The sequence below is a fragment of the Lithobates pipiens genome, unplaced genomic scaffold, assembly GCF_037356315.1.
Source record: "Lithobates pipiens isolate NorthernLeopardFrog02 unplaced genomic scaffold, aLitPip1_a1.2 Scaffold_35, whole genome shotgun sequence".
Lineage (NCBI taxonomy): Eukaryota > Metazoa > Chordata > Amphibia > Anura > Ranidae > Lithobates > Lithobates pipiens.
The window spans coordinates 15,772,828-15,797,221 of NW_027507811.1; the positions used below are offsets into that span (position 1 = coordinate 15,772,828).

The 24,394-nt window shown below is 47.5% G+C and overlaps 2 protein-coding genes across 2 annotated transcripts; both read left to right on the forward strand.

Annotated features, from left to right (window-relative positions):
* Positions 1-925: 925 nt before the first annotated feature.
* On the forward strand, positions 926-23,360 carry LOC143955515 (uncharacterized). The gene is given in 12 exon segments (XM_077465548.1): positions 926-1,090; positions 2,642-2,969; positions 3,086-3,180; positions 3,262-3,468; positions 3,596-3,746; positions 9,575-11,520; positions 11,522-12,139; positions 19,255-19,365; positions 20,497-20,589; positions 20,699-20,848; positions 20,957-23,038; positions 23,040-23,360. Coding segments are annotated over 11 exon segments (5,568 nt in total). The 5' UTR covers positions 926-1,090; positions 2,642-2,884; the 3' UTR covers positions 23,070-23,360.
* LOC143956016 (uncharacterized) lies at positions 16,263-20,507 on the forward strand. Its single transcript, XM_077466147.1, has 2 exons — positions 16,263-19,691; positions 20,038-20,507. The coding sequence occupies exons 1-2, from the start codon at positions 19,602-19,604 to the stop codon at positions 20,377-20,379; spliced, it is 432 nt and encodes a 143-aa protein (XP_077322273.1). The 5' UTR covers positions 16,263-19,601; the 3' UTR covers positions 20,380-20,507.
* Positions 23,361-24,394: the final 1,034 nt, after the last annotated feature.

A 24,394-nucleotide genomic window follows, 5' to 3' on the forward strand; every position in this document is an offset into this window, starting at 1 on the left:
TTACATTGGTGATCAGTGGGAAAAGAATCCCCTTATATCAGTGTTCATTATCGTGGTCAGTGTAGTGGTCCCTTACATTGGTGACCAATGGCAGAAGAACCACCTTATCTCAGTATGATAGTCCCTTACATTGATGACCAATGGGAGGACTCCCTTATGGCAGTGGTTAGGGCACTGGTCGCTTACATTGGTGACCACTGGGAGAAGGACTCCCTTATGGCAGTGGTTAAGGTACTGGCTGCTTACATTGGTGACCAATGGGAGAAAGACCCCTTTATATTAGTGGTCAGTGTAGTGGGCCATTACATTGGTGACCAATGAGAGAAAGACTTCCTTATATCAGTGGTCTGTGTAGTGGTTCTTTACATTGGTGACCAATGGGAGAAGGATCCCCTTATATCAGTGATCATTATAGTGGCCACTTATATTGGTGGCCGATGGGAGAAGAACCCCCTTATGTCAATGGTAATCATAGTGGTCCCTTACATTAGTGATCGATGGGAGAAGAACCCCCCTTATGTCAATGGTAACCGTAGTGGTCCCTTACATGGTAATAAATGGGAGAAGAACCCCCTTATGTCAGTGGTTAGTGTGGTGGTCCCTTACATTGGGGACCAATGGGAGAATGACCCATTATATCAGTGGTCTGTGGGAGAACAACATTCTTACATCATCATCATCAGTGGGAGGAATGTCCCCCTTACAGATCATTGATGCCAGTTGTTACTAAGAGACAGACATTTTTAATTGCTCAAGGAACCCCTAAAAACTTTTGGAGGAACCCTGGCTGAGAAAGGCTGGACTAAGCAATATTATATTTCTATCCCCCTTGGTGGGAGTGGAGATGACCCCATCTATAAGGATATACAGTACATACACACACAGCACAAGGCCGTGTTCACACTACGAGATGTTTCTCTGGGCTGCAGTTCCTCTGAGCTCCACAAGTTGGTGATCTAATTTCTACCCAGACAGGAAGTCTCTATGGAAGACAGGAAGTGATGTCAGGTATAAATAGGAAGTTTCCAGGTTAGAGGTGAGTCGAGAGGAATTAGAGAAGAGAGGTTGCTGGAACTTGGCAGTAGAGGAGGTAAAAATATATTATTTACACCCAGTAACCCCCCGTCATGTCTGTCCTCTTCCTCCATAGTCACTGTGATATCTTTTATCTCCAGCCGATGATACACGTATGTATATATATATATATATATATATATAGTGGGGAAGCCTAGATTAATCCCTTCCAGGTAAGAACATTCCCCCCCACTTACGGGCCAGAACATTTCCTTCATTTTGGAGATGTCACCTTTTCACCAATGACCTTCTCATCTCATCAGCGCATACTAACGGATTATATGACTTTTATTAGTGGTGGGGGGTTTATTTAGGGGTGATTGGAATATGTATGTATTTACTTTTTAATATTGAAATGGGGAAAAAAAATTATGGAAATCTAATTAAACATAATGATCCCAGTCCCAGATATTCATCCAAAAATGTGATCAGTGAAGTTTTTGGACTACACAGAGATCACAGGAATGGGATGTTTCCTGGCAAAGCCCAAAGACAAAGTTCATCTTTCAGTTTAGGAGAGGTCGGACGCACCTGGGAGAAATTATTTTGTTTATTCAGAAGCCTCACAGAGCGCCCCCCACAACTCCTCCTCTCAATGTCCCTCCAATCAGGGTCAGAGAGTCCTATGACGTCGCACTGACCTCACAGCTCCTCCTTCCAGTGTCTCTCCATCCAGAGTCAGAGAATCTTATGACATCACACTGACCTCACAGCTGCTCCTTCCAATGTCCCTCTATCCAGGGTCAGAGGGTCCTATGCTCCTCATCCAACTGTTTCTTCATCTGGAGTCAACCCATCCAATGACATCACAGTGACCTCACAACTTCTTCTCCCAATGTCCCTGAATCCAGAGTCAGAGAGTCCTATGACATCACACTGACCCCACAGCTCCTCCTCCCAATGACCTTCCATCTGGAGTTAGAGAATCCTCTGACATCACACTGATCTCACAGCTCCTCATCCAACTGTTTCTTCATCTGGAGTCAACCCATCCAATGACATCACAGTGACCTCACAACTTCTTCTCCCAATGTCCCTCCATCCAAAATCAGAGAATTCCATAACATCACACCCACCTCACAGCTCCTCCTCCCAATGTTCCTACATCAAAACTTTGACATCAGTTACCTCAAAGTCCCTCAAACCAGAATCAGCACATCCTATTACATCACACTGACCCTGCACTGACCTCACAGTTCCTCCTCCCAATGTCCCTCCATCCAGAGTTAGCTCATCGTATAACCTCACAATGACCTCACAACTCCTCCCGTCTGGCTCTTTTCTCTTTTTTTTCCAATGCTCAAAGAAACAGTGGAGTGGGAGGGGGACTCACCCTTGGCAACAGCACAAGCAAAGCAAGTCTGTTGGATCTGCATTGCGTGTAATTACATCAGAATGTCTGCAACAAGATTTTAACCTATGGAGTGTATGTGTGTGTGGGGGGGCTGTGTGGGTAAATTATACTTGAGTCTTAAGTGGGGCTTTATTAAAAAGGAGGCAGTAATATAGGGAGGTGAGGAGGATTCTGGGAAGATCACTTGATTTTACTATTCATATTCAAATATAGTTTTCCTCCTGTGAAGTCTGGAGATCATATGACCATCGCATTGCCTTCACGTCCCTCCCTGATAGAATAGAGAAATAAAAATACGATTTCAGAAGTCACCAGCAAGATCACAGAAGAGGTGAGCGGTGCTGGGAATTCTGGGACATTATCCAGTAACAGACAAGGGATGTGTCTGGATGGTGACTGTATCATTGTGTGTGTCAGGTTCCTATAAGGTGTCAGGATGTCACTGTCTATTTCTCCATGGAGGAGTGGGAGTATTTAGAAGGACACAAGGATCTCTACAAGGACGTCATGATGGACAATCAGCCACCCCTCACATCACCGGGTAAGAGGAGACTTTATTGTAAAGGAGAGAGCAGTACGGAGGCTCCACCTAGATCCCCCATCATCTGATAAACACATAGAAACAATGTATTCAGTCAGTGTGTGTGTTTCCTACAGATGGATCCAGTAATGGGAACCCACCAGAGAGATTTCCCCGTCCTCTGTATTCCTGGGATTCCACACAGGAAAGTCACCCCATCCCTCTCCATCAGGTAGATGATTGCCAATCGCTGATAGTTGTGATTCATTCACAGGCATGTTTATTATAATAAATGTTTTATTATATCTTTCAGGGTGGAAACCTCATGGATTACAATATTGTTGTTAAAGAAGAGTTTAAAGAGGAGGATGAGGAGTATGGTGTGATGGAGGAGTTTTCAGAAGGCCACAAGGTTATGATGGAGCCACCTAATACCGGGAACCCACCAGAGAGACGTCCCCGTCCTCTGCATTCCCGGGATTCCACAGAGAAAGATCACACCACACCTCATCTTTACAAGGTTGGTGAGGTGGAGAATCTAGAACATGGCCTCTCTTGGAGACAGTGTATGGATTTCTTTTATTTGACGTCACAATAATCAAGTTTATAATTTACAGATGTTATTTTATCTCATTCTCTTGGTTTAGGGTGAAGATCTGATAGATATCAAAGTTGAGGTTAAAGCAGAAGAAGAAGAGAGGTATGTGAGGGATGATCAGCAGAGGAGGATGAAATCGGAGGAGTATGAAATAACGGGGACATTTATAGAGAAAGACACTTCCACAGAGATCAGCACAGGTGGGTTATGAACACTAAATACATTCCTCCACCCATACTGCTCACTGATTGGTCCAGAGTAAGTCAAGGGCTGGTTGATATCCCACACTAATCCTTTTCAAGCGTATAGGGGTTTATATATTTATAGATGTATTCATAGCTGGCATTAGCAGGGATATGCACCTTGAGGGATCCTTATTTTTAATTCTCAGTAGAGATGGCCTTGCGGTTCGTCCGGCGATCGGTTCGCGCCGAATTTTGCATGTTTGCGATTCGCCAAACCGGTGGACTTCTGGCGCTGTTCGCCCGGTGAACATATGTGTTTACATTGTGAAAGAACTTTGACCCATGATGACACATCCATCATGGGGTACAGGACAGCCAATTGAGACATTTCAGCACATGGACAATTGGACATTCCCCCTACCTTATAAATAGACCTGATCTGGCGGCCATTTTACATTCTGTCTTTTGTCAGTGTAGGGACAGGCTGCTGTGTGGAGCAGGGACAGACTGTAGTGACACAAATCGCACGCTATTAGGTCCACTAAAGTCCTTTTAAGGACTGGTATAGGTGTACAGTATATAGGGTTCTGGTGCACTGCTGTGCTGGTGATTGCTGAGTGCACTGCTGACTGATTCTGCAGCTGTCTTTTGTCAGTGTAGGGACAGGATGCTGTGTGGAGCAGGGACAGTCAGTTTAATCACTAGCTATTACTATTAGGTCCACAAAGGTCCTTTTAAGGACTGGTTTAGGTGTACAGTATATAGGTTGCTGGCGGCCATTTTACATTCTGTCTTTTGTCAGTGTAGGGACAGGTTGCTGTGTGGAGCAGGGACAGACTGTAGTGAAGCAAATCGCATGCTATTAGGTCCACTAAAGTCCTTTTAAGGACTGGTATAGGTGTACAGTATATAGGGTTCTGGTGCACTGCTGTGCTGCTGTTTGCTGAGTGAGTGCACTGCTGACTGATTCTGCAGTTGTCTTTTGTCAGTGTAGGGACAGGATGCTGTGTGGAGCAGGGACAGTCAGTTTAATCACTAGCTATTACTATTAGGTCCACAAAGGTCCTTTTAAGGACTGGTTTAGTTGTACAGTATATAGGTTGCTGGTGATTTCTGAGTGCACTGCTGCCCAATTCTGCAGCTGTCTTTTGTCAATGTAGGGACTGTGGGACCTTTTATGGACTGGTATAGGTGTACAATATATAGCAGGGATATGCAATTAGCGGACCTCCAGCTGTTGCAAAACTACAAATCCCATGAGGCATAGCGATACTCTGAGAGCCACAAGCATGACACCCAGAGGCAGAGGCATGATGGGACTTGTAGTTTTGCAACAGCTGGAGGTCCACTAATTGCATATCCCTGATATATAGGGTTGTGGTGCACTGCTGATGTGCTGCTGATTGCTGCCCGATTCTGCAGCTGTCTTTTATCAGTGTAGAGACTGAGGGACAGTCTGCAAATCACTAGCTACTAGGTCCACAAAGGTCCTTTTAAGGACTGGTATAGGTGTAATATTTGGTGTGCAGTATATAGGTGTGTAATACACGTATAAAATACTTGCACATATAGAAAGCATTGTATAGTGCATTTCCACTGTGCAGCATTGTGACTGCTGAGTGGTTCTGCAGCGATACTACAAAGAGTGACAAACGTAATAAAAAAAAAGTATTATAACTGGTGTGATAGACCAGTGGTCCCCAAAAACGACAGATTGAAGGGGGGTGTTATATACCTTCTTCCACATACATACTGCACTTCTCTAGAGACTTTTGTCACAGGGTCATTTAAAAAATGACAGGCAGAGGAAGAGGCAGGCCCTTCTACAGGATTGGTAGGGGTAGGGCAGGAGCAACAGACTTGAGCCAAAGTGGCAAATTGCAGAAGGTGCGTGCGATTACGTCAAAGGACGCACCAGACTTGGTTGAGTGGCTCACTCAGCCTTACTCTTCTGCACCCTCCTCATCCTCTCGATCTGTACCCTCTTTGCTGTGTGTACCCCCAAAGACACTACCACCAACACCACCACCACCATATACCTTCCACTTGAGTCACAGGAATTATTTTCCGACCCATCACAAGATATTGCCGATGCGCAGCCTCTCTTGGCATTGGATCAGGAAGAGGAGGTAGCAACAACCGCCACTCAGCAGTCTGACGACAGTACCCAGATCAGCCCAAGGAGGAGGTTGGTCCCCGGTGTTGCTGCCTACTCTGAGATCTCTACTTATAGCGGTGGGGAAGGTGACGTCGATGATGACATGTCTAGTGATGTCACGTGGGTGCCCACAAGAGAGGAAGAGGAGGGGAGTTCAGAGGGATGTATGGAGCAGCAGATAGGGAGGAGAAGCAGGAATAACTTACATTGCACAGGAGGGACAAGGCAGCCTGCTAATGTATCAGGAGCGAGGCATCAACCATGTACGGTCATATCTGGCGCTCCCAGGACACCGGCACATGGCTCCGCAGTGTGGGCTTTTTTTTAATGTGTCTGCTGGTGACAAAAGTGTTGCCATCTGCAATCTTTGCAGTCAACGCATTAGTCGCGGTAAGCCCAACACTCACCTAGGGACGACCGCCTTAAGAAGGCACATGAGCTGCCATCACCGAGCCCAGTGGGAGCAACGGAACACACAAAGCCACACTCCAGGCTCTCACCGTCCAGCCTCGTCTTCTACTTCTCCTTCTCCTCTCTCCTCAGCATTGTCCTCCACTCCACCTTCCATCATGCCATCCTCAGGTTTTTCTGGAAAAAGGCAGGCTTCCGTGGGCCAAATGTTCGAGCATAAAAAAATGATGACGCCGGATAACCCTCTTGCCCAACAGTTGACGGCTGGCTTGTCAGAACTCATAGCCCGCCAACTACTGCCATATAAACTGGTGGACTCGGAGGCCTTTCGAAAATTTGTGGCCATTGGAACACCACAATGGAAGGTCTCAGGAAGGAAGTATTTCTCACAGAAGGGCATCCCAGAGCTATATGGCCATGTTCAGCAGCAAGTGAATGTATCTCTGGCACACAGGGTTGGTGCCAAGATGCATCTGACCACAGACACGTGGTCTAGCAAACACGGGCAGGGAAGGTATATCACTTTTACTGCCCACTGGGTGAACCGTCTGACGGCCGTCAAGCATGTAACCCGTGGCACCCAGATTTGGTTTTACTGCCACGGATTGAATGCAGGCCTGGCTCTTCTTCTCCTACTCCTCCTACTCCATCCTCCTCCCTCTCCTCCTCAGCTGACTCCTCCTTTTCCGCTGCTAGCGTCTCTTCCGCTGCGCCGCCTAAGCTCCCCAGAACCTATTCGACATGCCAGGTGATACGTTGCCATGCCGTGCTGCGTCTGTTGTGCCTGGAAGCCAAGAGCCACACTGGCCCTGCACGCCTTTCAGCTTTGTGTTCACAGGCAGATCAGTGGCTAACACCGCTCAATTTGACAGTTGGTAAAGTGGTATGTGACAACGGTGCCAATCTGTTTAGCGCATTGAAACAGGGCAAAATTACGCACGTGCCATGCATGGCACACATCTTAAACTTGGTCGTGCAGCGATTCCTTGTCAAATACCCTGGGGTCCAGGACATCTTGCGGCAGCAGGCAAGGAAAATCTCGGCCCATTTCAGAAGATCTTACACGGCCATGGCTCCCTTGCTGACATTCAGCGGCGACACCATCTGCCGGTCTGCCGTCTTATTTGTGATTGCCAGACGCGATGGAACTCAACCTTCTATATGCTTGATAGGCTGCTCTAGCAGAAACGTGCAGTTAACGACTACCTGTACGAACTCTGCGGCAGAACAGGTTCTGGGGAGCTTGTTTTTTTTTTCACCGCACCAGTGGCTGCTCATGTGCGACGCATGCAGACTTCTGCGGCCATTTGATGAGATCACCAAACAGGCACCATCAGTGACATGGTACCTTATGCCTTCTTTATGGAGTGTGCATTGCATTGTCATTGATCAAGCGGTGGAGGAGCAGGAGCAGGAAGATGAGGAAGTCGCAATACTGGATGAATTTCCAGGGGGGGCTACTCTATCTGAGACAAGTCAACAACAGGAGTCTGAAGAGGAGTCAGAGGAGGATGGTGCCGGGGTGGATGAGGAGGACCAAGAAGAGCATGCTTTAAACCTTTCTGGGATCCCTGTTGTTGTGCGTGGATGGGGAGAGGAGGACGACATTATCCTGGATGATGAGCAGGAGCCAGGCCACCACACCGCTTCCAGTTTAGTGCAAATGGGGGCCTTCAAACTCCAGTGTTTTAACAGGGAGCCCTGTATAAAAAGCATAAAGGTCAAGGACCAGTACTGGGTGGCAACGTACTTAGACCCCCGGTACAAACACAAAATGGCTGTCAGAATGGAGCACTTCCAGGCCTTGCTTCGAGAAATTCTGCATTCTGCTTTTGCGTGCGCTGGCAGAGGAGGAATTCTCACTCCCAGAGAAAGAGTTGCGGGTACCAATCCAACAGCGCCTGCAAGAAGAGGGCGGTTTGAAGATGTGTTGGTGACTTCGGATATGAGGTCATTCTTTCAGCCGACCCATCAACAGGTGTCATCCGGATCCAGCATCAGGGAAAGCCTAGACCGTCAGGTGTCCGACTACATTGGGTTAACGGCCGATGTGGACGCTCTGAGGAGTGATGAACCCCTGGACTACTGGGTGGGCAGGCTTGACCACTGGCCAGAACTTGCCCAATTTGCAATGGAACTGTTGGCTTGCCCCTCATCCAGTGTCCTGTCCGAAAGGACGTTCAGCATAGCAGGGGGGATCGAGACCGATAAGCGCACTCGCCTAGTTCACGACAGTGTTGACTACCTGACATTTATAAAAATGAATGAGGCATGGATCTCGGAGGAATTCAACACATGTGACCAGTAGACCATGTATATGCATAACTCTATAAACGATTTATTTAATCGAGCACACAGACCTTTTTTCTACCTTTGGCTTACTTCCTTGTACAAAAAAAGCACACCGTACTATATGTCCCTACCCTCCTGTTTGAAGAGGTTGAGCGGTGTCATATTTTTGGGTCCCGCAGCGACTTGCTGGTATCAGTGCTGCTGTCAGTGCTCTCTATCTCGGTGCTGGTGTCAGTGCTCACTCTCGATCTCGATGCTGGTGTGGTCTCAGTGCTCTCTATCTTGGTGCTGGTGTCAGTGCTCTCTATCGCGGTGCTGGTGTCAGTGCTCTCTATCTCGATGCTGGTGTCAGTGCTCTCTATCACGGTGCTGTATTTCTCTCAGATAATCTTCGTTCTCTGTGCTGCCTACACAAATTATGTATCTAGACTGGATTTATGTAGATTTAGGGGTTCAGCTGAATGGAAAATGTTGATTGTCACCATAGGCATTGCTTGACCTAGGCTCCTGGAGTAAGTGTCTTGGGTTTTCTGCCCCATGCCCGGCTCTAGGAAGACCTCTGACAAAACAATAAAGGGACTCCGGGAGAATTGTTTTGTTAGTGGTCTTTCTAGAGCCGGGCATGGGGCAGAAGTCCTAAGACACTTATTCCAGGTGCCTAGGTCAAGCTTATATTGTTTGCTGGCTGTGCCGGGTTGAGGGATATGTCTGTATAGACTCAGACCCAAGTCACTGTGTGCAGTCTCAGGAGATGGGAGGCAGCGGTGTGGGACCTCTGCAACCTGTTACACTTTCCTCACTCTGAACACTCACCATGAATAAAGAAATGATCTGGTAGGAGATCAGGGGACCCATTTACTAGTTACCTTGAGGGGGGAATTGTAAGATCCTCAGAGACAAAGCTGCCTGATGTGGGCGGAGTCCTGGTTTAGGGGAACCAATCAGCGCATGTCTAGTAATAATCTTTGTATTTCTATTTTAGTAGATGGACGGGAGATGAGGAAAACCTCAGAGGATTGTCTCACTTTGTCTCCAGACTGTAAAGTAGAAGATGAGGACATCACACAGTATAGTCCAGGAGAAAACCCGACTACCTCAAATGTCCATCCGGCACCACACAGTGTAGATGGACCATCGTATTCCTCTTATCCTGAGGAACCTCAGACTGTGCGGGACGGTGCCGGACCATCGTATTCCTCTTATCCTGAGGAGCCTCAGACTGTGTGGGACGGTGCCGGACCATCGTATTCCTCTTATCCCGAGGAACCTCAGACTGTGCGGGACGGTGCCGGACCATCGTATTCCTCTTATCCCGAGGAACCTCAGACTGTGCGGGACGGTGCCGGACGATCGTATTCCTTTTATCCTGAGGAACCTCAGACTGTGCGGGACGGTGCCGGACCATCGTATTCCTCTTATCCCGAGGAACCTCAGACTGTGCGGGACGGTGCCCGACCATCGTATTCCTCTTATCCCGAGGAACCTCAGACTGTGCGGGACGGTGCCGGACCATCGTATTCCTCTTATCCCGAGGAACCTCAGACTGTGCGGGATGGTGCCCGACCATCGTATTCCTCTTATCCCGAGGAACCTCAGACTGTGCGGGACGGTGCCGGACCATCGTATTCCTCTTATCCCGAGGAACCTCAGACTGTGCGGGATGGTGCCCGACCATCGTATTCCTCTTATCCCGAGGAACCTCAGACTGTGCGGGACGGTGCCGGACCATCGTATTCCTCTTATCCTGAGGAACCTCAGACTGTGCGGGACGGTGCCGGACCATCGTATTCCTCTTATCCCGAGGAACCTCAGACTGTGCGGGACGGTGCCGGACCATCGTATTCCTTTTATCCTGAGGAACCTCAGACTGTGCGGGACGGTGCCGGACCATCGTATTCCTTTTATTCTGAGGAACCTCAGACTGTGCGGGACGGTGCCGGACCATCGTATTCCTTTTATCCTGAGGAACCTCAGACTGTGCGGGACGGTGCCGGACCATCGTATTCCTTTTATCCTGAGGAACCTCAGACTGTGCGGGTCGGTGCCGGACCATCGTATTCCTCTTATCCCGAGGAACCTCAGACTGTGCAGGACGGTGCCATTCTTCCAACAGATAAGAGGTTTTCCTGTACTGAGTGCGGGAAGCATTTCAGTTTTAAATCCAGCTTTAATGTACACGAGAAGCCACATTCCTGTCCTGAGTGTGGGAAATGTTTTTTGCTGAAATCCAGTCTTTACAGACATCGGAGATCTCACATGGGAGAGAAACCATTTTCCTGTCCTGCGTGTGGGAAATGTTTTGTACAAAAACCGAGTCTTGTCAAACATCAAAAGTCTCACATGGGGGAAAAGTCATATTCCTGTCCTGAGTGCGGGAAGTTTTTTTTAAAGGAATCCAATCTCTACAGCCATCAGATAATGCACATGAGTGAGAAGCCGTATTTCTGTCCTGATTGCGGGAAATGTTTTTCACGAAAGTTTAGCCTTCACATACATCAGAGATCTCACACGGGGGAGAAGCCGTTTTCCTGTTCTGAGTGTGGAAAATCTTTTGTAAATAAATCACAACCTGTCGTACATCAGAGGTCTCACACGGGCGATAAACCGTATTCGTGTCCTGAGTGCGGGAAATGTTTTTCAACTAAGTCACATCTTTCCATACATCAGAGATTGCACACTGGGGAAAAGCCATATTCCTGTCCTGAGTGCGGGAAATGTTTTAGACAAAATTCAGAGCTTGTCACACATCAGAGGTCTCATACGGGTGAGAAGCTGTAATCCTGCCCTGAGTGCGGGAAATGTTTTTCAGACAAGTCCAATCTTTCCAAGCATCATAGACTACACACAGGTGAGAAGCCATATTCCTGTTCTGAGTGCGAGAAATGTTTTTTCAAAAAATCTGAACTTGTCACCCATCAAAGGTCTCACACAAGGGACAAGCCGTATCCTTGTCCTGAGTGCGGGAAATGTTTTTTTAGTCAAGTCCCATCTTTACAGACATCAGCGACTGCACATGAGGGAGAATTCTTATTCCTGTTCTGAGTGCGGGAAATGTTTTACACAGATATCAGAACTTGACACACATCAAAGGTCTCACATGGCGGAAACACCTTATTCCTGTCCAGAGTGCGGGAAATGTTTTTCAGGGAGAACCAATCTTTACAAACCTCAGAGATTGCACATGGTAGAGAAGCCTCTGTCCTGTTCTGAGTGCGGGAAATGTTTTGTACAAAAATCAGATCTCATCAAACATCAGAGGTCTCACACTGGAGAGAAGCCATATTCCTGTCCTGAGTGCGGGAAATGTTTTTCATTCAAGTCCCATCTTCACAGACATCAGAGATTGCACACGGGGGAGAAGTCGCATTCCTGTCCTGAGTGCGGGAAATGTTTTGCACAAAAATCAGATCTTGTCAAACATCAAAGTATTCACACGGACGAGAAGCCTTATTCCTGTTCTGAGTGCGGGAAATGTTTTTCAGTTAAGTCACATCTTTACAGACATCAGAGATCGCACATGAGGAAGAAGCCATATTTCTGTCCTGAGTGAGGGAAATGTTCCTCATTGAAGTCCTGTCTTCCTGTATATCAGGGGTCCCACACAACCCTCGTGGTGTATTAGTGAGTGCAGGAAATGTCTTGTATATGAATGTTGCTGGTCATGTGGGGAAGAAGCACACCCTGATATACACCTCAGATATACTCCATGGCTGATCTTCATCATGGAAGAAACAGTTGATAAGGAGATCAGAGATCACCAAAGACATGGATGAAGTGTTGTACCGTGTCGGCCATTGATAGCAGGAGAAAAATAAAAATGGAGTCCTTACCTTCTCATTGGCTGAGGACATTTTGGGGTGGAATCCTTCACAAATATTTAGAAGTCTATTTTTTTAATATTGCACAAATTTCATTACTTGTTACAGTTATTTCCTGTAATCATTGGCTCCCTCTAGTGACCATAATGTGATATTTCGCAAATTTTCCAAGAAAAATACCTCATTGTGGCCACTAGTTGGAGCTGACCATCACAGGAAATCATTGTGTTAAAGAAATTACGGGCAGAATTTGTCACGGCTGAACGAATGCACATCCATCCAATAAACTTTTATAAATAGAACTCTTAGTTTTCTTAGTTTATCTTCATGTCTCATTAGTGTTGGGAAGACACTCTGAGCAGGAGCACCGTCAGTCCATCGTCAGTCCCCCTCCGTGGGAAATCCGTCTGGACGTCGCACTTTTCTTCTCAGTGGTCCCTTATATGGGTGACCAACGGAAGAAGGAACCCTTATATCAGTGGTCAGTGTAGTGGTCCCTTATATTGGTGACCAATGGGAGAAGGACACCCTTATGTCCATGTAGTGGTTGTCTCTTTCATTCTTGACCAATGGGAGAAGGACCCCCTTATGTGTAGTGGTCTCTTACATTGGTGACCAATGGGAGAAAGATATCCTTAGATCACTGGTCATTGTAGTGGTCCCTTATATTGGTGACCGATGGGCGAAGGGCCCCCTTATATCAGTGGTTAGTGTAGTTTTCCCATACATTAGTGACCAATGGGAGAAGGACACTCTTATATCAGTGGTTAGTGTAGTGTTTTTTTTATATCGGTGACCAATGGGAGAAGTACCCCCTTATGTCAGTGTAGTAATCCCTTTATATTGGTGACCAATAAGAGAAGGACCCCCTTGTATCAGTGGTCAGTGTAGTGGTCCCTTACATTGGTGAGCAATAGGAGAAGAACCCACTTATATCAGTGGTCAGTGTAGTGGCCCCTTACATTGGTGACCAATGGGAGAAGAACCCCCTTATGTCAGTGTAGTGGTCCCTTACATTGCTGACCAAGGGGAGAAGGACCTCCTTATATCAGTGGTCAGTGTAGAGGCCCCTTACATTGGTGACCAATGGGAGAAGAACCCCCTTATGTCAGTGTAGTGGTCCCTTACATTGCTGACCAAGGGGAGAAGGACCTCCTTATATCAGTGGTCAGTGTAGTGACCCCTTACATTGGTGACCAACGGGAGAAGGACCTTCTTATATCAGTGGTCAGTGTAGTGGCCCCTTACATTGGTGACCAATGGGAGAAGAACCCCCTTATGTCAGTGTAGTGGTCCCTTACATTGCTGACCAAGGGGAGAAGGACCTCCTTATATCAGTGGTCAGTGTAGTGACCCCTTACATTGGTGACCAACGGGAGAAGGACCTTCTTATATCAGTGGTCAGTGTAGTGGCCCCTTACATTGGTGACCAATGGGAGAAGAACCCCCTTATGTCAGTGTAGTGGTCCCTTACATTGCTGACCAAGGGGAGAAGGACCTCCTTATATCAGTGGTCAGTGTAGAGGCCCCTTACATTGGTGACCAATGGGAGAAGGATCCCCTTATATCAGTGGTCAGTGTAGTGGTCCCTTATAAGGGGGTCCTTCTCCCATTGGTCACCAATATATCAGTGGTCAGTGTAGTGGTCCCTTATATTGGTGACCAATGGGAGAAGGACCCCCTTATATCAGTGGTCCCTTATAAGGGGGTTCTTCTCCCATTGGTCACCAATGTAAGGGACCACTACACTGACCACTGATATAAGGGGGTTCTTCTCCCATTGGTCACCAATGTATCAGTGGTCAGTGTAGTGGTCCCTTACATTGGTGACCAATGGGAGAAGAACCCCCTTATGTTAGTGGGAGAAAGAAATACATATGTTTTCATCAGTAAGAAGGTTGTCCCCCTTGATCATTGATGCCAAGACATAACTCATTTCTCAATGACTCTCTAGAAACCTTTGTAGGAACCCTGGCTGAGAAAAGCTGGACTAGGCAGTAATATATTTCTAAACCCCTTGATGGGAGCGGATATAGATAGTAAAATATATCATAATAGGGACAGAACCACAGACCAGAATGTTTTATTCATTAGTTAAGGCTCCATTCACACTTTGTACGCAACTCTGGATGGGTGTAACTTGGACACAACTTTGGCTTCTACCAGTGATAACGCACAACTGTTGCATTGTGTAACGTTCAGGTACGACTTTCATGCAACTCTTGAGATCTAACATTGAAGTCTTTGGCCCTCAAGCTGCATGAAAGTCGGACCAAAGTAGTGCATGAACTTCTTTGAAGTTGCTGTAACTTTACGCCGCACGTATGTGAATGGTTATCATTGGAAAACATGGGGAACGACTTGTCATGCTGCGTTGATGTCCAAAGTTCCATGACCAGTTGCAGAAGTGTGAATAGAGCCTTAATGATTTATGTATTTGTTTATCTAGTTATCACTTTTAGGGCTCGTTTACACATTCCGAAGACCTTGCTGCCCCTCTAAAAAGTGAGAAGCTGGTGAATGGGAAGGCAGGGAGGTGAAGAGGGCGACACAAGGGGTAAGGGGGGTGAACGGGGTGGTGAGGAGATGAAGAAGTGGACAGGAGGATGGAGTGGGGGACAGGATGTGAAGAGGACAAGGGGTTGAAATAGGGGAGATGAAGGAGACAGGGAGGTGAAGAGGGGCTGAGAAGGGGGAATAGGTGGCGAAGAGTGGAAGGAGAGGTGAAGAAGGGGACAGGAGGGTGAACAGAGGTACATGAGGATAGTGAGGGGGACAGGGATGTGAAGAAGGGTGATGATGGGGAATAGGTGGTGAAGAGGGGAAGGAGCGGTTAAGAAGGAGGGGTAAATGGGTGAAGAAGGGTTGGAAGCGGTCAAGACAGGGACAGAAGGGCAAACAAGAGGAGGAAGAGGTGAAGAGGGGTGGTTAAGAGAGGCAAATGAGAAGGGGGCCTGAGGAAAGGAAGGTGAAGAGGGGGAAGGGGACGTGAAGGATGGGCAGTGAAGTAAGGGACGGGGGCTGAAGAGGGGGAAGGGAGGAGAAAGGTGGGTGAAGAGGGAGATGATGAGGTGGGGGATAGGGAGGTTTGATGAAGGAGATGGGGGTTAAAGAGAGGGGAGGGGGCAGGGCGGGGAAGAAAGGGAGGTGAAGGACACCGTGCAGTGAAGAGGGTGGCAGGGCAGGGAAGAGGGGGATGGGGAGGTGAAGGACACCATGCAGTGAAGAGGGTTGCAGGGCAGGGAAGGGGGGGATGGGGAGGTGAAGGACACCATGCAGTGAAGAGGGTGGCAGGGCAGGGAAGAGGGTTGCAGGGCAGGGAAGAGGGGGATGGGGAGGTGAAGGACACCATGCAGTGAAGAGGGTGGCAGGGCAGGGAAGAGGGGGATGGGGAGGTGAAGAAGGACACCATGCAGTGAAGAAGGACACCATCTAGTGAAGAAGGACACTGCACTGAAGAAGGACACCATCCAGTGAAGAGGGGAATGGGGAGGTGAAGGACACCATGCAGTGAAAAAGGGGGGCAGGGCAGTGAGGAGGGGGATGGGGAGCTGAAGAAGGACACCGTGCAGTGAAGAGGGGGAGGGGGAGGTGAAGAAGGACATCATGCAGTGAAGTGGGGGGCATGGCAGTAAGGAGGGGGATAGGGAGATGAAGAAGGACACCATGCAGTGAAGAGAGGGTGGGCAGGGCAGTGAAGAGGGGAATAGGGAGGTGAAGAAGGACACCGAGCAGTGAAGGGGGGGGTGAAAAGAGGGGGAAGGGGGTGAATATGGGGTAGGGCAGGGAAAAGAAAGATGGGGAAAGGGTGGTGGAGAGAGAGGTGGGAGGATGAAGAGGGGAATGAATTATTGAGTAGGTGGGTGAGGGATGAAGAGGGGGACAGGGCAGTGAAGTGTGGTGGAGAGGAGCAGAAAGTTGAGTGAGGAGGGGGACATGGGGTGTAATTAGGGGCATGGAGTTGAATAGGGTACATGGAGGTATTTGCTCCTAGAAGTGGACAGCGGGCAGCGATGTCACATGCTCCATACAGATAGGAAGTGGAGAGCAGTTCCCAGGCTAGGTGGTGGGACAAAGAAAAGGCCACACCTAATCTTTCCACCAGGACACCACACGGCACCCTCAAATCCCCCCTTTTTTCACCCCACACAGGGGGCACCGGATGACTCTCATACAAATCCCCCACACGCAGTGCCCTCCACTCCCCTCTACTGGGCAGAATCACCTTTCAGGACCGGGGTACAGAGTGAGAAGAAAAGCCTTTCACATACCTGGCAGGGTCTCCCATTGCCTGGACCCAAACACATTTACACCTTTTGTTGTAATTCTTGAGACACAGCCTGTGATTCAAACATTGCGGGACAAATAGCTAAAAAAAAAGCTATAGCTAAAAAAAGTGACTGTCCTGGCAAATCAGACAGAGTTGGACGAGTATTTATTTATTAGGAAATACAGTACATACACACACAACACAAGGACGTGTTCACGTGACGAGATGTTCTCGGGACTGCAGTTCTTCGGAGCTCCACAAGGTGGTGATATCACTTATAGCCAGGTCCCTGTGAAAGACAGGAAGTGATGTCAGGTACAGGCAGGAAGTGATGTCAGGTACAGACAGGAAGTGATGTCAGGTACAGGCAGGAAGTGATGTCAGGTACAGACAGGAAGTGATGTCAGGTACAGGCAGGAAGTGATGTTGGAGTACAAATAGGAAGTTCCAGGTTGGAGGTGAGTCGGGATGAAGTAGCGAGGAGACGTTGCTGGAACTGGCAGACTGGCAGCAGAGGAGGAGGTAATATGATATTATTTTATATTTTCTCCCAGTAACAACCCCCCCCCTCATCATGTCCGTCCTCTTCCTCCATAGTCACTGTGATATCTTTTATCTCCAGCAGATGATGATACACACATATATAGTGATTGACCCCTTCAGGGTCAGAATATTTCCCCAATTGCGGGGCCAAAACATCTTCTTAATTTTGGACTTAAATTTTAATGTTCCTCGAAATTAACAGCACTGACAATAAATAGACAAGGCAATGACCATCCCGACCATACATGGCCTACTACAGGTAATTATTACACTACATAGATAGCAAATGGGCAATCATTACAATATGTAGCCAACACAATGATGGAGTGCCGGGTCAGGAGTATGGAGAGTGGGTCTGAGGAAAGTAGAGGGGGGGTATGGAGGCTGGAGGACTTTTGAGAGAGTGTAGGGCTTTAATGGGGTGTAGTGTAGCTAAAGGGTTATGAGTGGGTATTGCAGCTGAAGGACTCTGGGGAAGAAGGAAACTGTAGGGCTCGGGGAGTCTAATCGGGCTGAGGGCTCTTGGTCTATGATGGTCCACCCACCTGCACTTACTTTTCAGACATCCTTGCAGTACTCCTGCCAGGAAAGAAAGGCAGCTTTCACCATTTTACCATTTCTCTGGTCAAATAAAGTTTTCTGAGATACCAAGTGGAATGAAGAAGGGATTTCCGTCACCCCTTCACTCGTACTTAGAAGATGTCTGTTTGAGCAGCATCATCTGAGAGTTGGCCAGAGGTCAGTTCTATGCACTTGGGGGAGGTAGTCCTGTACCTTCCCTTGACTGAGGGTCTGGCAGTGCCAAAAGCTGGAATTCGTAGGCCCCAGTAACCCATTGCCATCTTGTCTTGGATATTACATTATACTGGCCAACAGGGCCGTTGCTACCACTAGGCAAACTAGGCAGCCGCCTAGGGCTCACTGCTGCCTAGGGCGCCTGGCCACTGGTATTCCTACTTGTTTCTCTGTGCCTGTGTCCCGACTGAATGGAAGCAAGCAAACATTAATTGATGGGCACTGGTAACCCAGCCACTGGTGTTCCTACTCGCTTGTCTGTGTCCCGACTGAATGGAAGCAAGCAAACATTAATTGATGGGCACTGGTGAGGCTGCATTGATGGGCGCTTGTGAGATTGCATTGATGGGCGACGGTAGGCTGCATTGATGGCCGCTGATGTGGCTGCATTTGATGGGCGCTGGTGGGTTGCATTTGATGGCCGCTTCATTAAAAACGTGGGGTATACATGGGCAGGGCAAAGGGGGTGGTGTCAGGGGCAGAGCCAAGGGTGGTGGCGAAATAAGGTTTAGCCTAGGGTGTCAAAAATCCTTGCACCAGCCCTGCTGGCCAATCAAAAGAACAAAGCCCTCACCCCCTGCTGTCCTCTTCCTAGCCACAAATTGTAATATGAAGGAGAAGGGATCTCACCGCTCCAGGAGCACACATGCAGGCTGTAAACTGTCTTTTCGGATGGGAAGCCACAGGTGCTGGCTATTACCACTAGCAACAGACGAAAAACAAGCTCTGGACTGCCGCACTCTTCAGAAGACCACTTTTCTTTTATTGGAAAATCACATCACCGCTCAACAAACACAGCGAACATTCATAGCCATCAATAAGCACTACAGCTAGTGCGAAACGTCAGCAATTTTTCCTTGTTCGCTGTGTTTGTTGAGCTGTGATGTGATTTTTCCAATAAAAGAAAGTGGTCTTCTGAAGAGTGCGGCAGTCCAGAGCTTGTTTTTTGTCCTCTTCCTACCCACACTGGGCTGCCATTGGAGGGAAGAGAACAGATTCATCCTCCTCCTCCTCCTCAGCTCTCTATTCCACCAGCAGCATCCCACTCTGTCCAATCCAATCCCTTCTCTTACTGCACAGAGTGACATCACATCACTCCTATTAGTCAGCAGGCTGCTGGAGATTGGAGCCTTGCAGTCGGAGTTCTGCCAAATATCCGGATTAGCCCAGAACTCTGAGCCAAAAGTCAGCAAGTTCCCCTTCCTGGACATAATGATGACCCTACATTGATCTCAGAGAACTGCCTACAAGAAGACAGAAGAAGGATCGTATTTATCATTCCTTGTCTGTAGATCTAAAACTAACCAAAAACCAGTTCAGAAACAAAGCAAACCCAACAGAGAAAAGGTAATTTCTGACCCGGCCGGCTAGGAGGGTCCCGGGACCTCGAAAATTTAGAAAAAATTAAATAGTTAAAACGAAATGTATTCACATGGGGGCAGTTCTTCTTAAAAGTACAACAGCCCCCCTATTACCCCCCTCCTCACATTCTCATCCTATTATTGTGTGACCAATACCATCCAAATAATTCTTCCTTTCGTTTGCCAAAGTTATCCGTCTACAAGGAGACCTGTATAGATTAAATGACGGCACAAACAAAGATGGAGGAGGACCGGAGTCATATGAAGATCCTAAACCTCACCCTGGAGATCATCTACCTGCTGACCGGAGAGGTGAGGAGGATTCTGGGAGGTCACATGACATCATTCTTATCTCTATTAATAAAACACAGACCTGACCGGAGAGGTGAGGAGGATTCTGGGAGGTCACATGACATCACCCTTATCTCTATTAATAAAACACAGACCTGACCGGAGAGGTGAGGAGGATTCTGGGAGGTCACATGACATCACTCTTATCTCTATTAATAAAACACAGACCTGACCGGAGAGGTGAGGAGGATTCTGGGAGGTCACATGACATCACTCTTATCTCTATTAATAAAACACAGACCTGACCGGAGAGGTGAGGAGGATTCTGGGATTCTAACATGATGTTCCTTTTGGTTCCTCAATACAGAGTTTTCCTGTTCTGAAGTCAGGTGATCATATGACCATCACAGTGCCTCCATGTGACTCCCTAAAACCCAAGAGACCCAACATGGAGAAGATTCTAGAAGTCACCAAGAAGATGATGGAGCTGCTGACCGGAGAGGTGAGGAGGATTCTGGGACATTATCCAGTAACAGACAAGGGATGTGTCTGGATGGTGACTGTATCATTGTGTGTGTCAGGTTCCTATAAGGTGTCAGGATGTCACTGTCTATTTCTCCATGGAGGAGTGGGAGTATTTAGAAGGACACAAGGATCTCTACAAGGACGTCATGATGGACAATCAGCCGCCCCTCACATCACCGGGTAAGAGGAGACTTTATTGTAAAGGAGAGAGCAGTACGGAGGCTCCACCTAGATCCCCCATCATCTGATAAACACATAGAAACAATGTATTCAGTCAGTGTGTGTGTTTCCTACAGATGGATCCAGTAATGGGAACCCACCAGAGAGATATTCCCATCCTCTGTATTCCTGGGATTCCACACAGGAAGATCACACCATCCCCCACCATCATCAGGTAGGTGGGACTGAGCAACTAGAACAGAATTCTAAGCTATGAGAGGACATTCTTCTATGTAATCTCTTGTTCCATTTTACACATATATTCCATCATCTTTGGGGTTTAGGATGAAGAACTGAAAGACATCAAAGCTGAGATTAAAGAGGAAGAAGAAGAGATGTTGATAAGTGGAGCTCAGCAGTCTATGGGAGGGGGAGGTCCTCTGTATTCCCGGGATTCCACACAGGAAGATCACACCATCCCCCACCTTTACAAGGTTGGTTGGATGGAGCAACTAGAACATGAACTTGTGGAGATGAGATGTGGATTTTTCAAGTGAGCTTATATTTTACAGATTATCTTTTCTCTCGTTCTTTTGGTTTAGGGTGATTGTCTCACTTTGTCTCCAGACTGTAAAGTAGAAGATGAGGACATCACACAGTATAGTCCAGGAGAAAACCCGACTACCTCAAATGTCCATCCGGCACCACACAGTGTAGATGGACCATCGTATTCCTCTTATCCCGAGGAACCTCAGACTGTGCGGGACGGTGCCGGACCATCGTATTCCTCTTATCCCGAGGAACCTCAGACTGTGCGGGACGGTGCCGGACCATCGTATTCCTCTTATCCTGAGGAACCTCAGACTGTGCGGGACGGTGCCGGACCATCGTATTCCTCTTATCCCGAGGAACCTCAGACTGTGCGGGACGGTGCCGGACCATCGTATTCCTCTTATCCCGAGGAACCTCAGACTGTGCGGGACGGTGCCGGACCATCGTATTCCTCTTATCCTGAGGAACCTCAGACTGTGCGGGACGGTGCCGGACCATCGTATTCCTCTTATCCTGAGGAACCTCAGACTGTGAGTGACGGTGCCGTCCTTCCAACAGATAAGAGGTTTCCCTGTACTGAGTGCGCAAAGTGTTTTCGGTTTAAAACCAGCTTTAATGTGCACATAAAATCTCACACAGGTCAGAACCCTTATTCCTGTCATGCATGCGGGAAGATTTTTTCACTGAAATCCAGTATTTACAGACATCAGAGGTCTCACACGGGGGATAAACCGTATTCCTGTCCTGAGTGCGGGAAACGTTTTTCAGACAAGTCCAATCTTTGCAGACATCAGAGATTGCACACGGGGGAGAAGCCGTTTTCTTGTGCTGAGTGCGGGAAATGTTTTGTGCGAAAATCAGACCTTGCCATACATCAAAGGACTCACACAGGGGAGAAGCCGTATTCCTGTCCTGAGTGCGGGAAATGTTTTCGGCAAAAATCATACCTTGCTATACATCAAAGGACTCACACAGGGGAGAAGCCGTATTCCTGTCCTGAGTGCGGGAAATGTTTTTCAGTCAAGTCTCATCTTTACAGACATCAGAGATCGCATGCAGAGGAAAAGCCATATTCCTGTCCCGAGTGCGGGAAATGTTTTTCAGAGGAATCCCATCTCTACAGCCATCAGATAATGCACAAACTGTATTTCTGTTCTGATTGTGGGAAATGTTTTTCAGAGAAGTCCAGGCTTCACATACATCAGAGATCTCACACTGGGGAGAAACCATTTTCCTGTTCTGAGTGTGGAAAATGTTTTTTAATTAAATCACAACTTGTCATACATCAGAGGTCCCACACGGGGGATAAACCGTATTCCTGTCCTGAGTGCGGGAAATGTTTTTCAGACAAGTCCAATCTTTGCAGACATCAGAGATTGCACACTGGGGAGAAGCCGTTTTCTTGTGCTGAGTGCGAGAAATGTTTTGTGCGAAAATCAGACCTTACCATACATCAAAGGATTCACACAGGGGAGAAGCCGTATTCTTGTCCTGAGTGCGGGAAATGTTTTAGGCGAAAATCAGACCTTGCCATACATCAAAGGACTCACACTGGGGAGAAGCCGTATTCCTGTCCCGAGTGCGGGAAATGTTTTTCAGAGGAATCCCATCTCTACAGCCATCAGATAATGCACAAACTGTATTTCTGTTCTGATTGTGGGAAATGTTTTTCAGAGAAGTCCAGGCTTCACATACATCAGAGATCTCACACTGGGAAGAAACCATTTTCCTGTTCTGAGTGTGGAAAATGTTTTTTAAATAAATCACAACTTGTCATACATCAGAGGTCTCACACGGGGGATAAACCGTATTTCTGTCCTGAGTGCGGGAAACGTTTTTCAGACAAGTCCAATCTTTGCAGACATCAGAGATTGCACACGGGGGAGAAGCCGTTTTCTTGTGCTGAGTGCGGGAGATGTTTTGTGCGAAAATCGGACCTTGCCAAACATCAAAGGACTCACACAGGGGAGAAGCCGTATTCCTGTCCTGAGTGCGGGAAATGTTTTGGGCGAAAATCAGACCTTGCTATACATCAAAGGATTCACACAGGGGAGAAGCCGTATTCCTGTCCTGAGTGCGGGAAATGTTTTTCAGTCAAGTCCCATCTTTCCAGACATCAGAGGTCTCACACGGGGGGAGAAGCCACTTCCCTGTCCTGAGTGAGGGAAATGTTCCTCACTGAAGTCCTGTCTTCCTGTACATCAGGGATCCCACACAACCCTCAAGGCGTATTAGTGCATTGAGTGCGGGAAATGTCTTGTATATGAATGTTGCTGGACATGTGGGGAAGAAGCACACCCTGATATACACCTCAGATATATTCCATGGCTGATCTTCATCATGGAAGAAACAGTTGATAAGGAGATCAGAGATCACCAAAGACGTGGATGAAGTTTTGTACCGTGTCGGCCATTGATAGCAGGAGAAAAATAAAAATGGAGTCCTTACCTCTTATTGGCTGAGTACATTTTTGGGGTGGAAACCTTCACAAATATTTAGAAGTTTATTTTTTAATATTGCACAAATGTGAAAAACATTCATCCAGCCATGATGAATATTAGCCATATTTCATTACTTAGTTATTTCCTGTAATCATTGGCTCCCTCTAGTGACCATAATGTGATATTTCGCTAATTTTCCAAGAAAAAATACCTCATTGTGGCCACTAGTTGGAGCTGACCATCACAGGAAATCATTGTGTTAAAGAAATTACGGGCAGAATTTGTCACGGCTGAACGAATGCTGGCCACATCCATCCAATAAACTTTTATGAACAGAACTCTTAGTTTTCTTAGTTTATCTTCATGTCTCATTAGTGTTGGGAAGACACTCTGAGCAGGAGCACCGTCAGTCCATCGTCAGTCCCCCTCCGTGGGAAATCTGTCTGGACGTCGCACTTTTCTTCATAGTGGTCCCTTATATGGGTGACCAACGCAAGAAGGATTCCCTTATATCAGTGGTCAGTGCAGTGGTCTCTTACATTGGTGACCGATGGGAGAAGGACCCCCTTATATCAGTGGTCAGTGTATTAATCCCTTATATTGGTGACCAATGGAAGAAGGACCCCCTTATATCAGTGGTCAGTGTAGTGGTCTCTTACATTGGAGACCAATGAAAGAAGCACCCCCTTATATCAGTGGTCAGTGTAGTGGTCACTTATAAGGGGGTCCATCTTTTACTGGTCTCCAATGTTAGAGACCACTATACTGACCACTGATATAAGGGGGTGCTTCTTTCACTGGTCGCCAATATATTAGTGGGTAGTGTAGTGGCCCCTTACATTGGAGACCAATGAAAGAAGGACCCCCCTTATATCAGTGGTCAGGGCAGTGGTCTCTTATATTGGTGACCAATGGGAGAAGGACCCCCTATATATCAGTGGACTGTGTAGTGGTCCCTTAAATTGGAGACCAATGGGAGAAGGACCCCCTTATGTCAGTGTAGTGGTCCCCTACATTGGAGACCAATGGGAGAAGGGCCCCCTTATA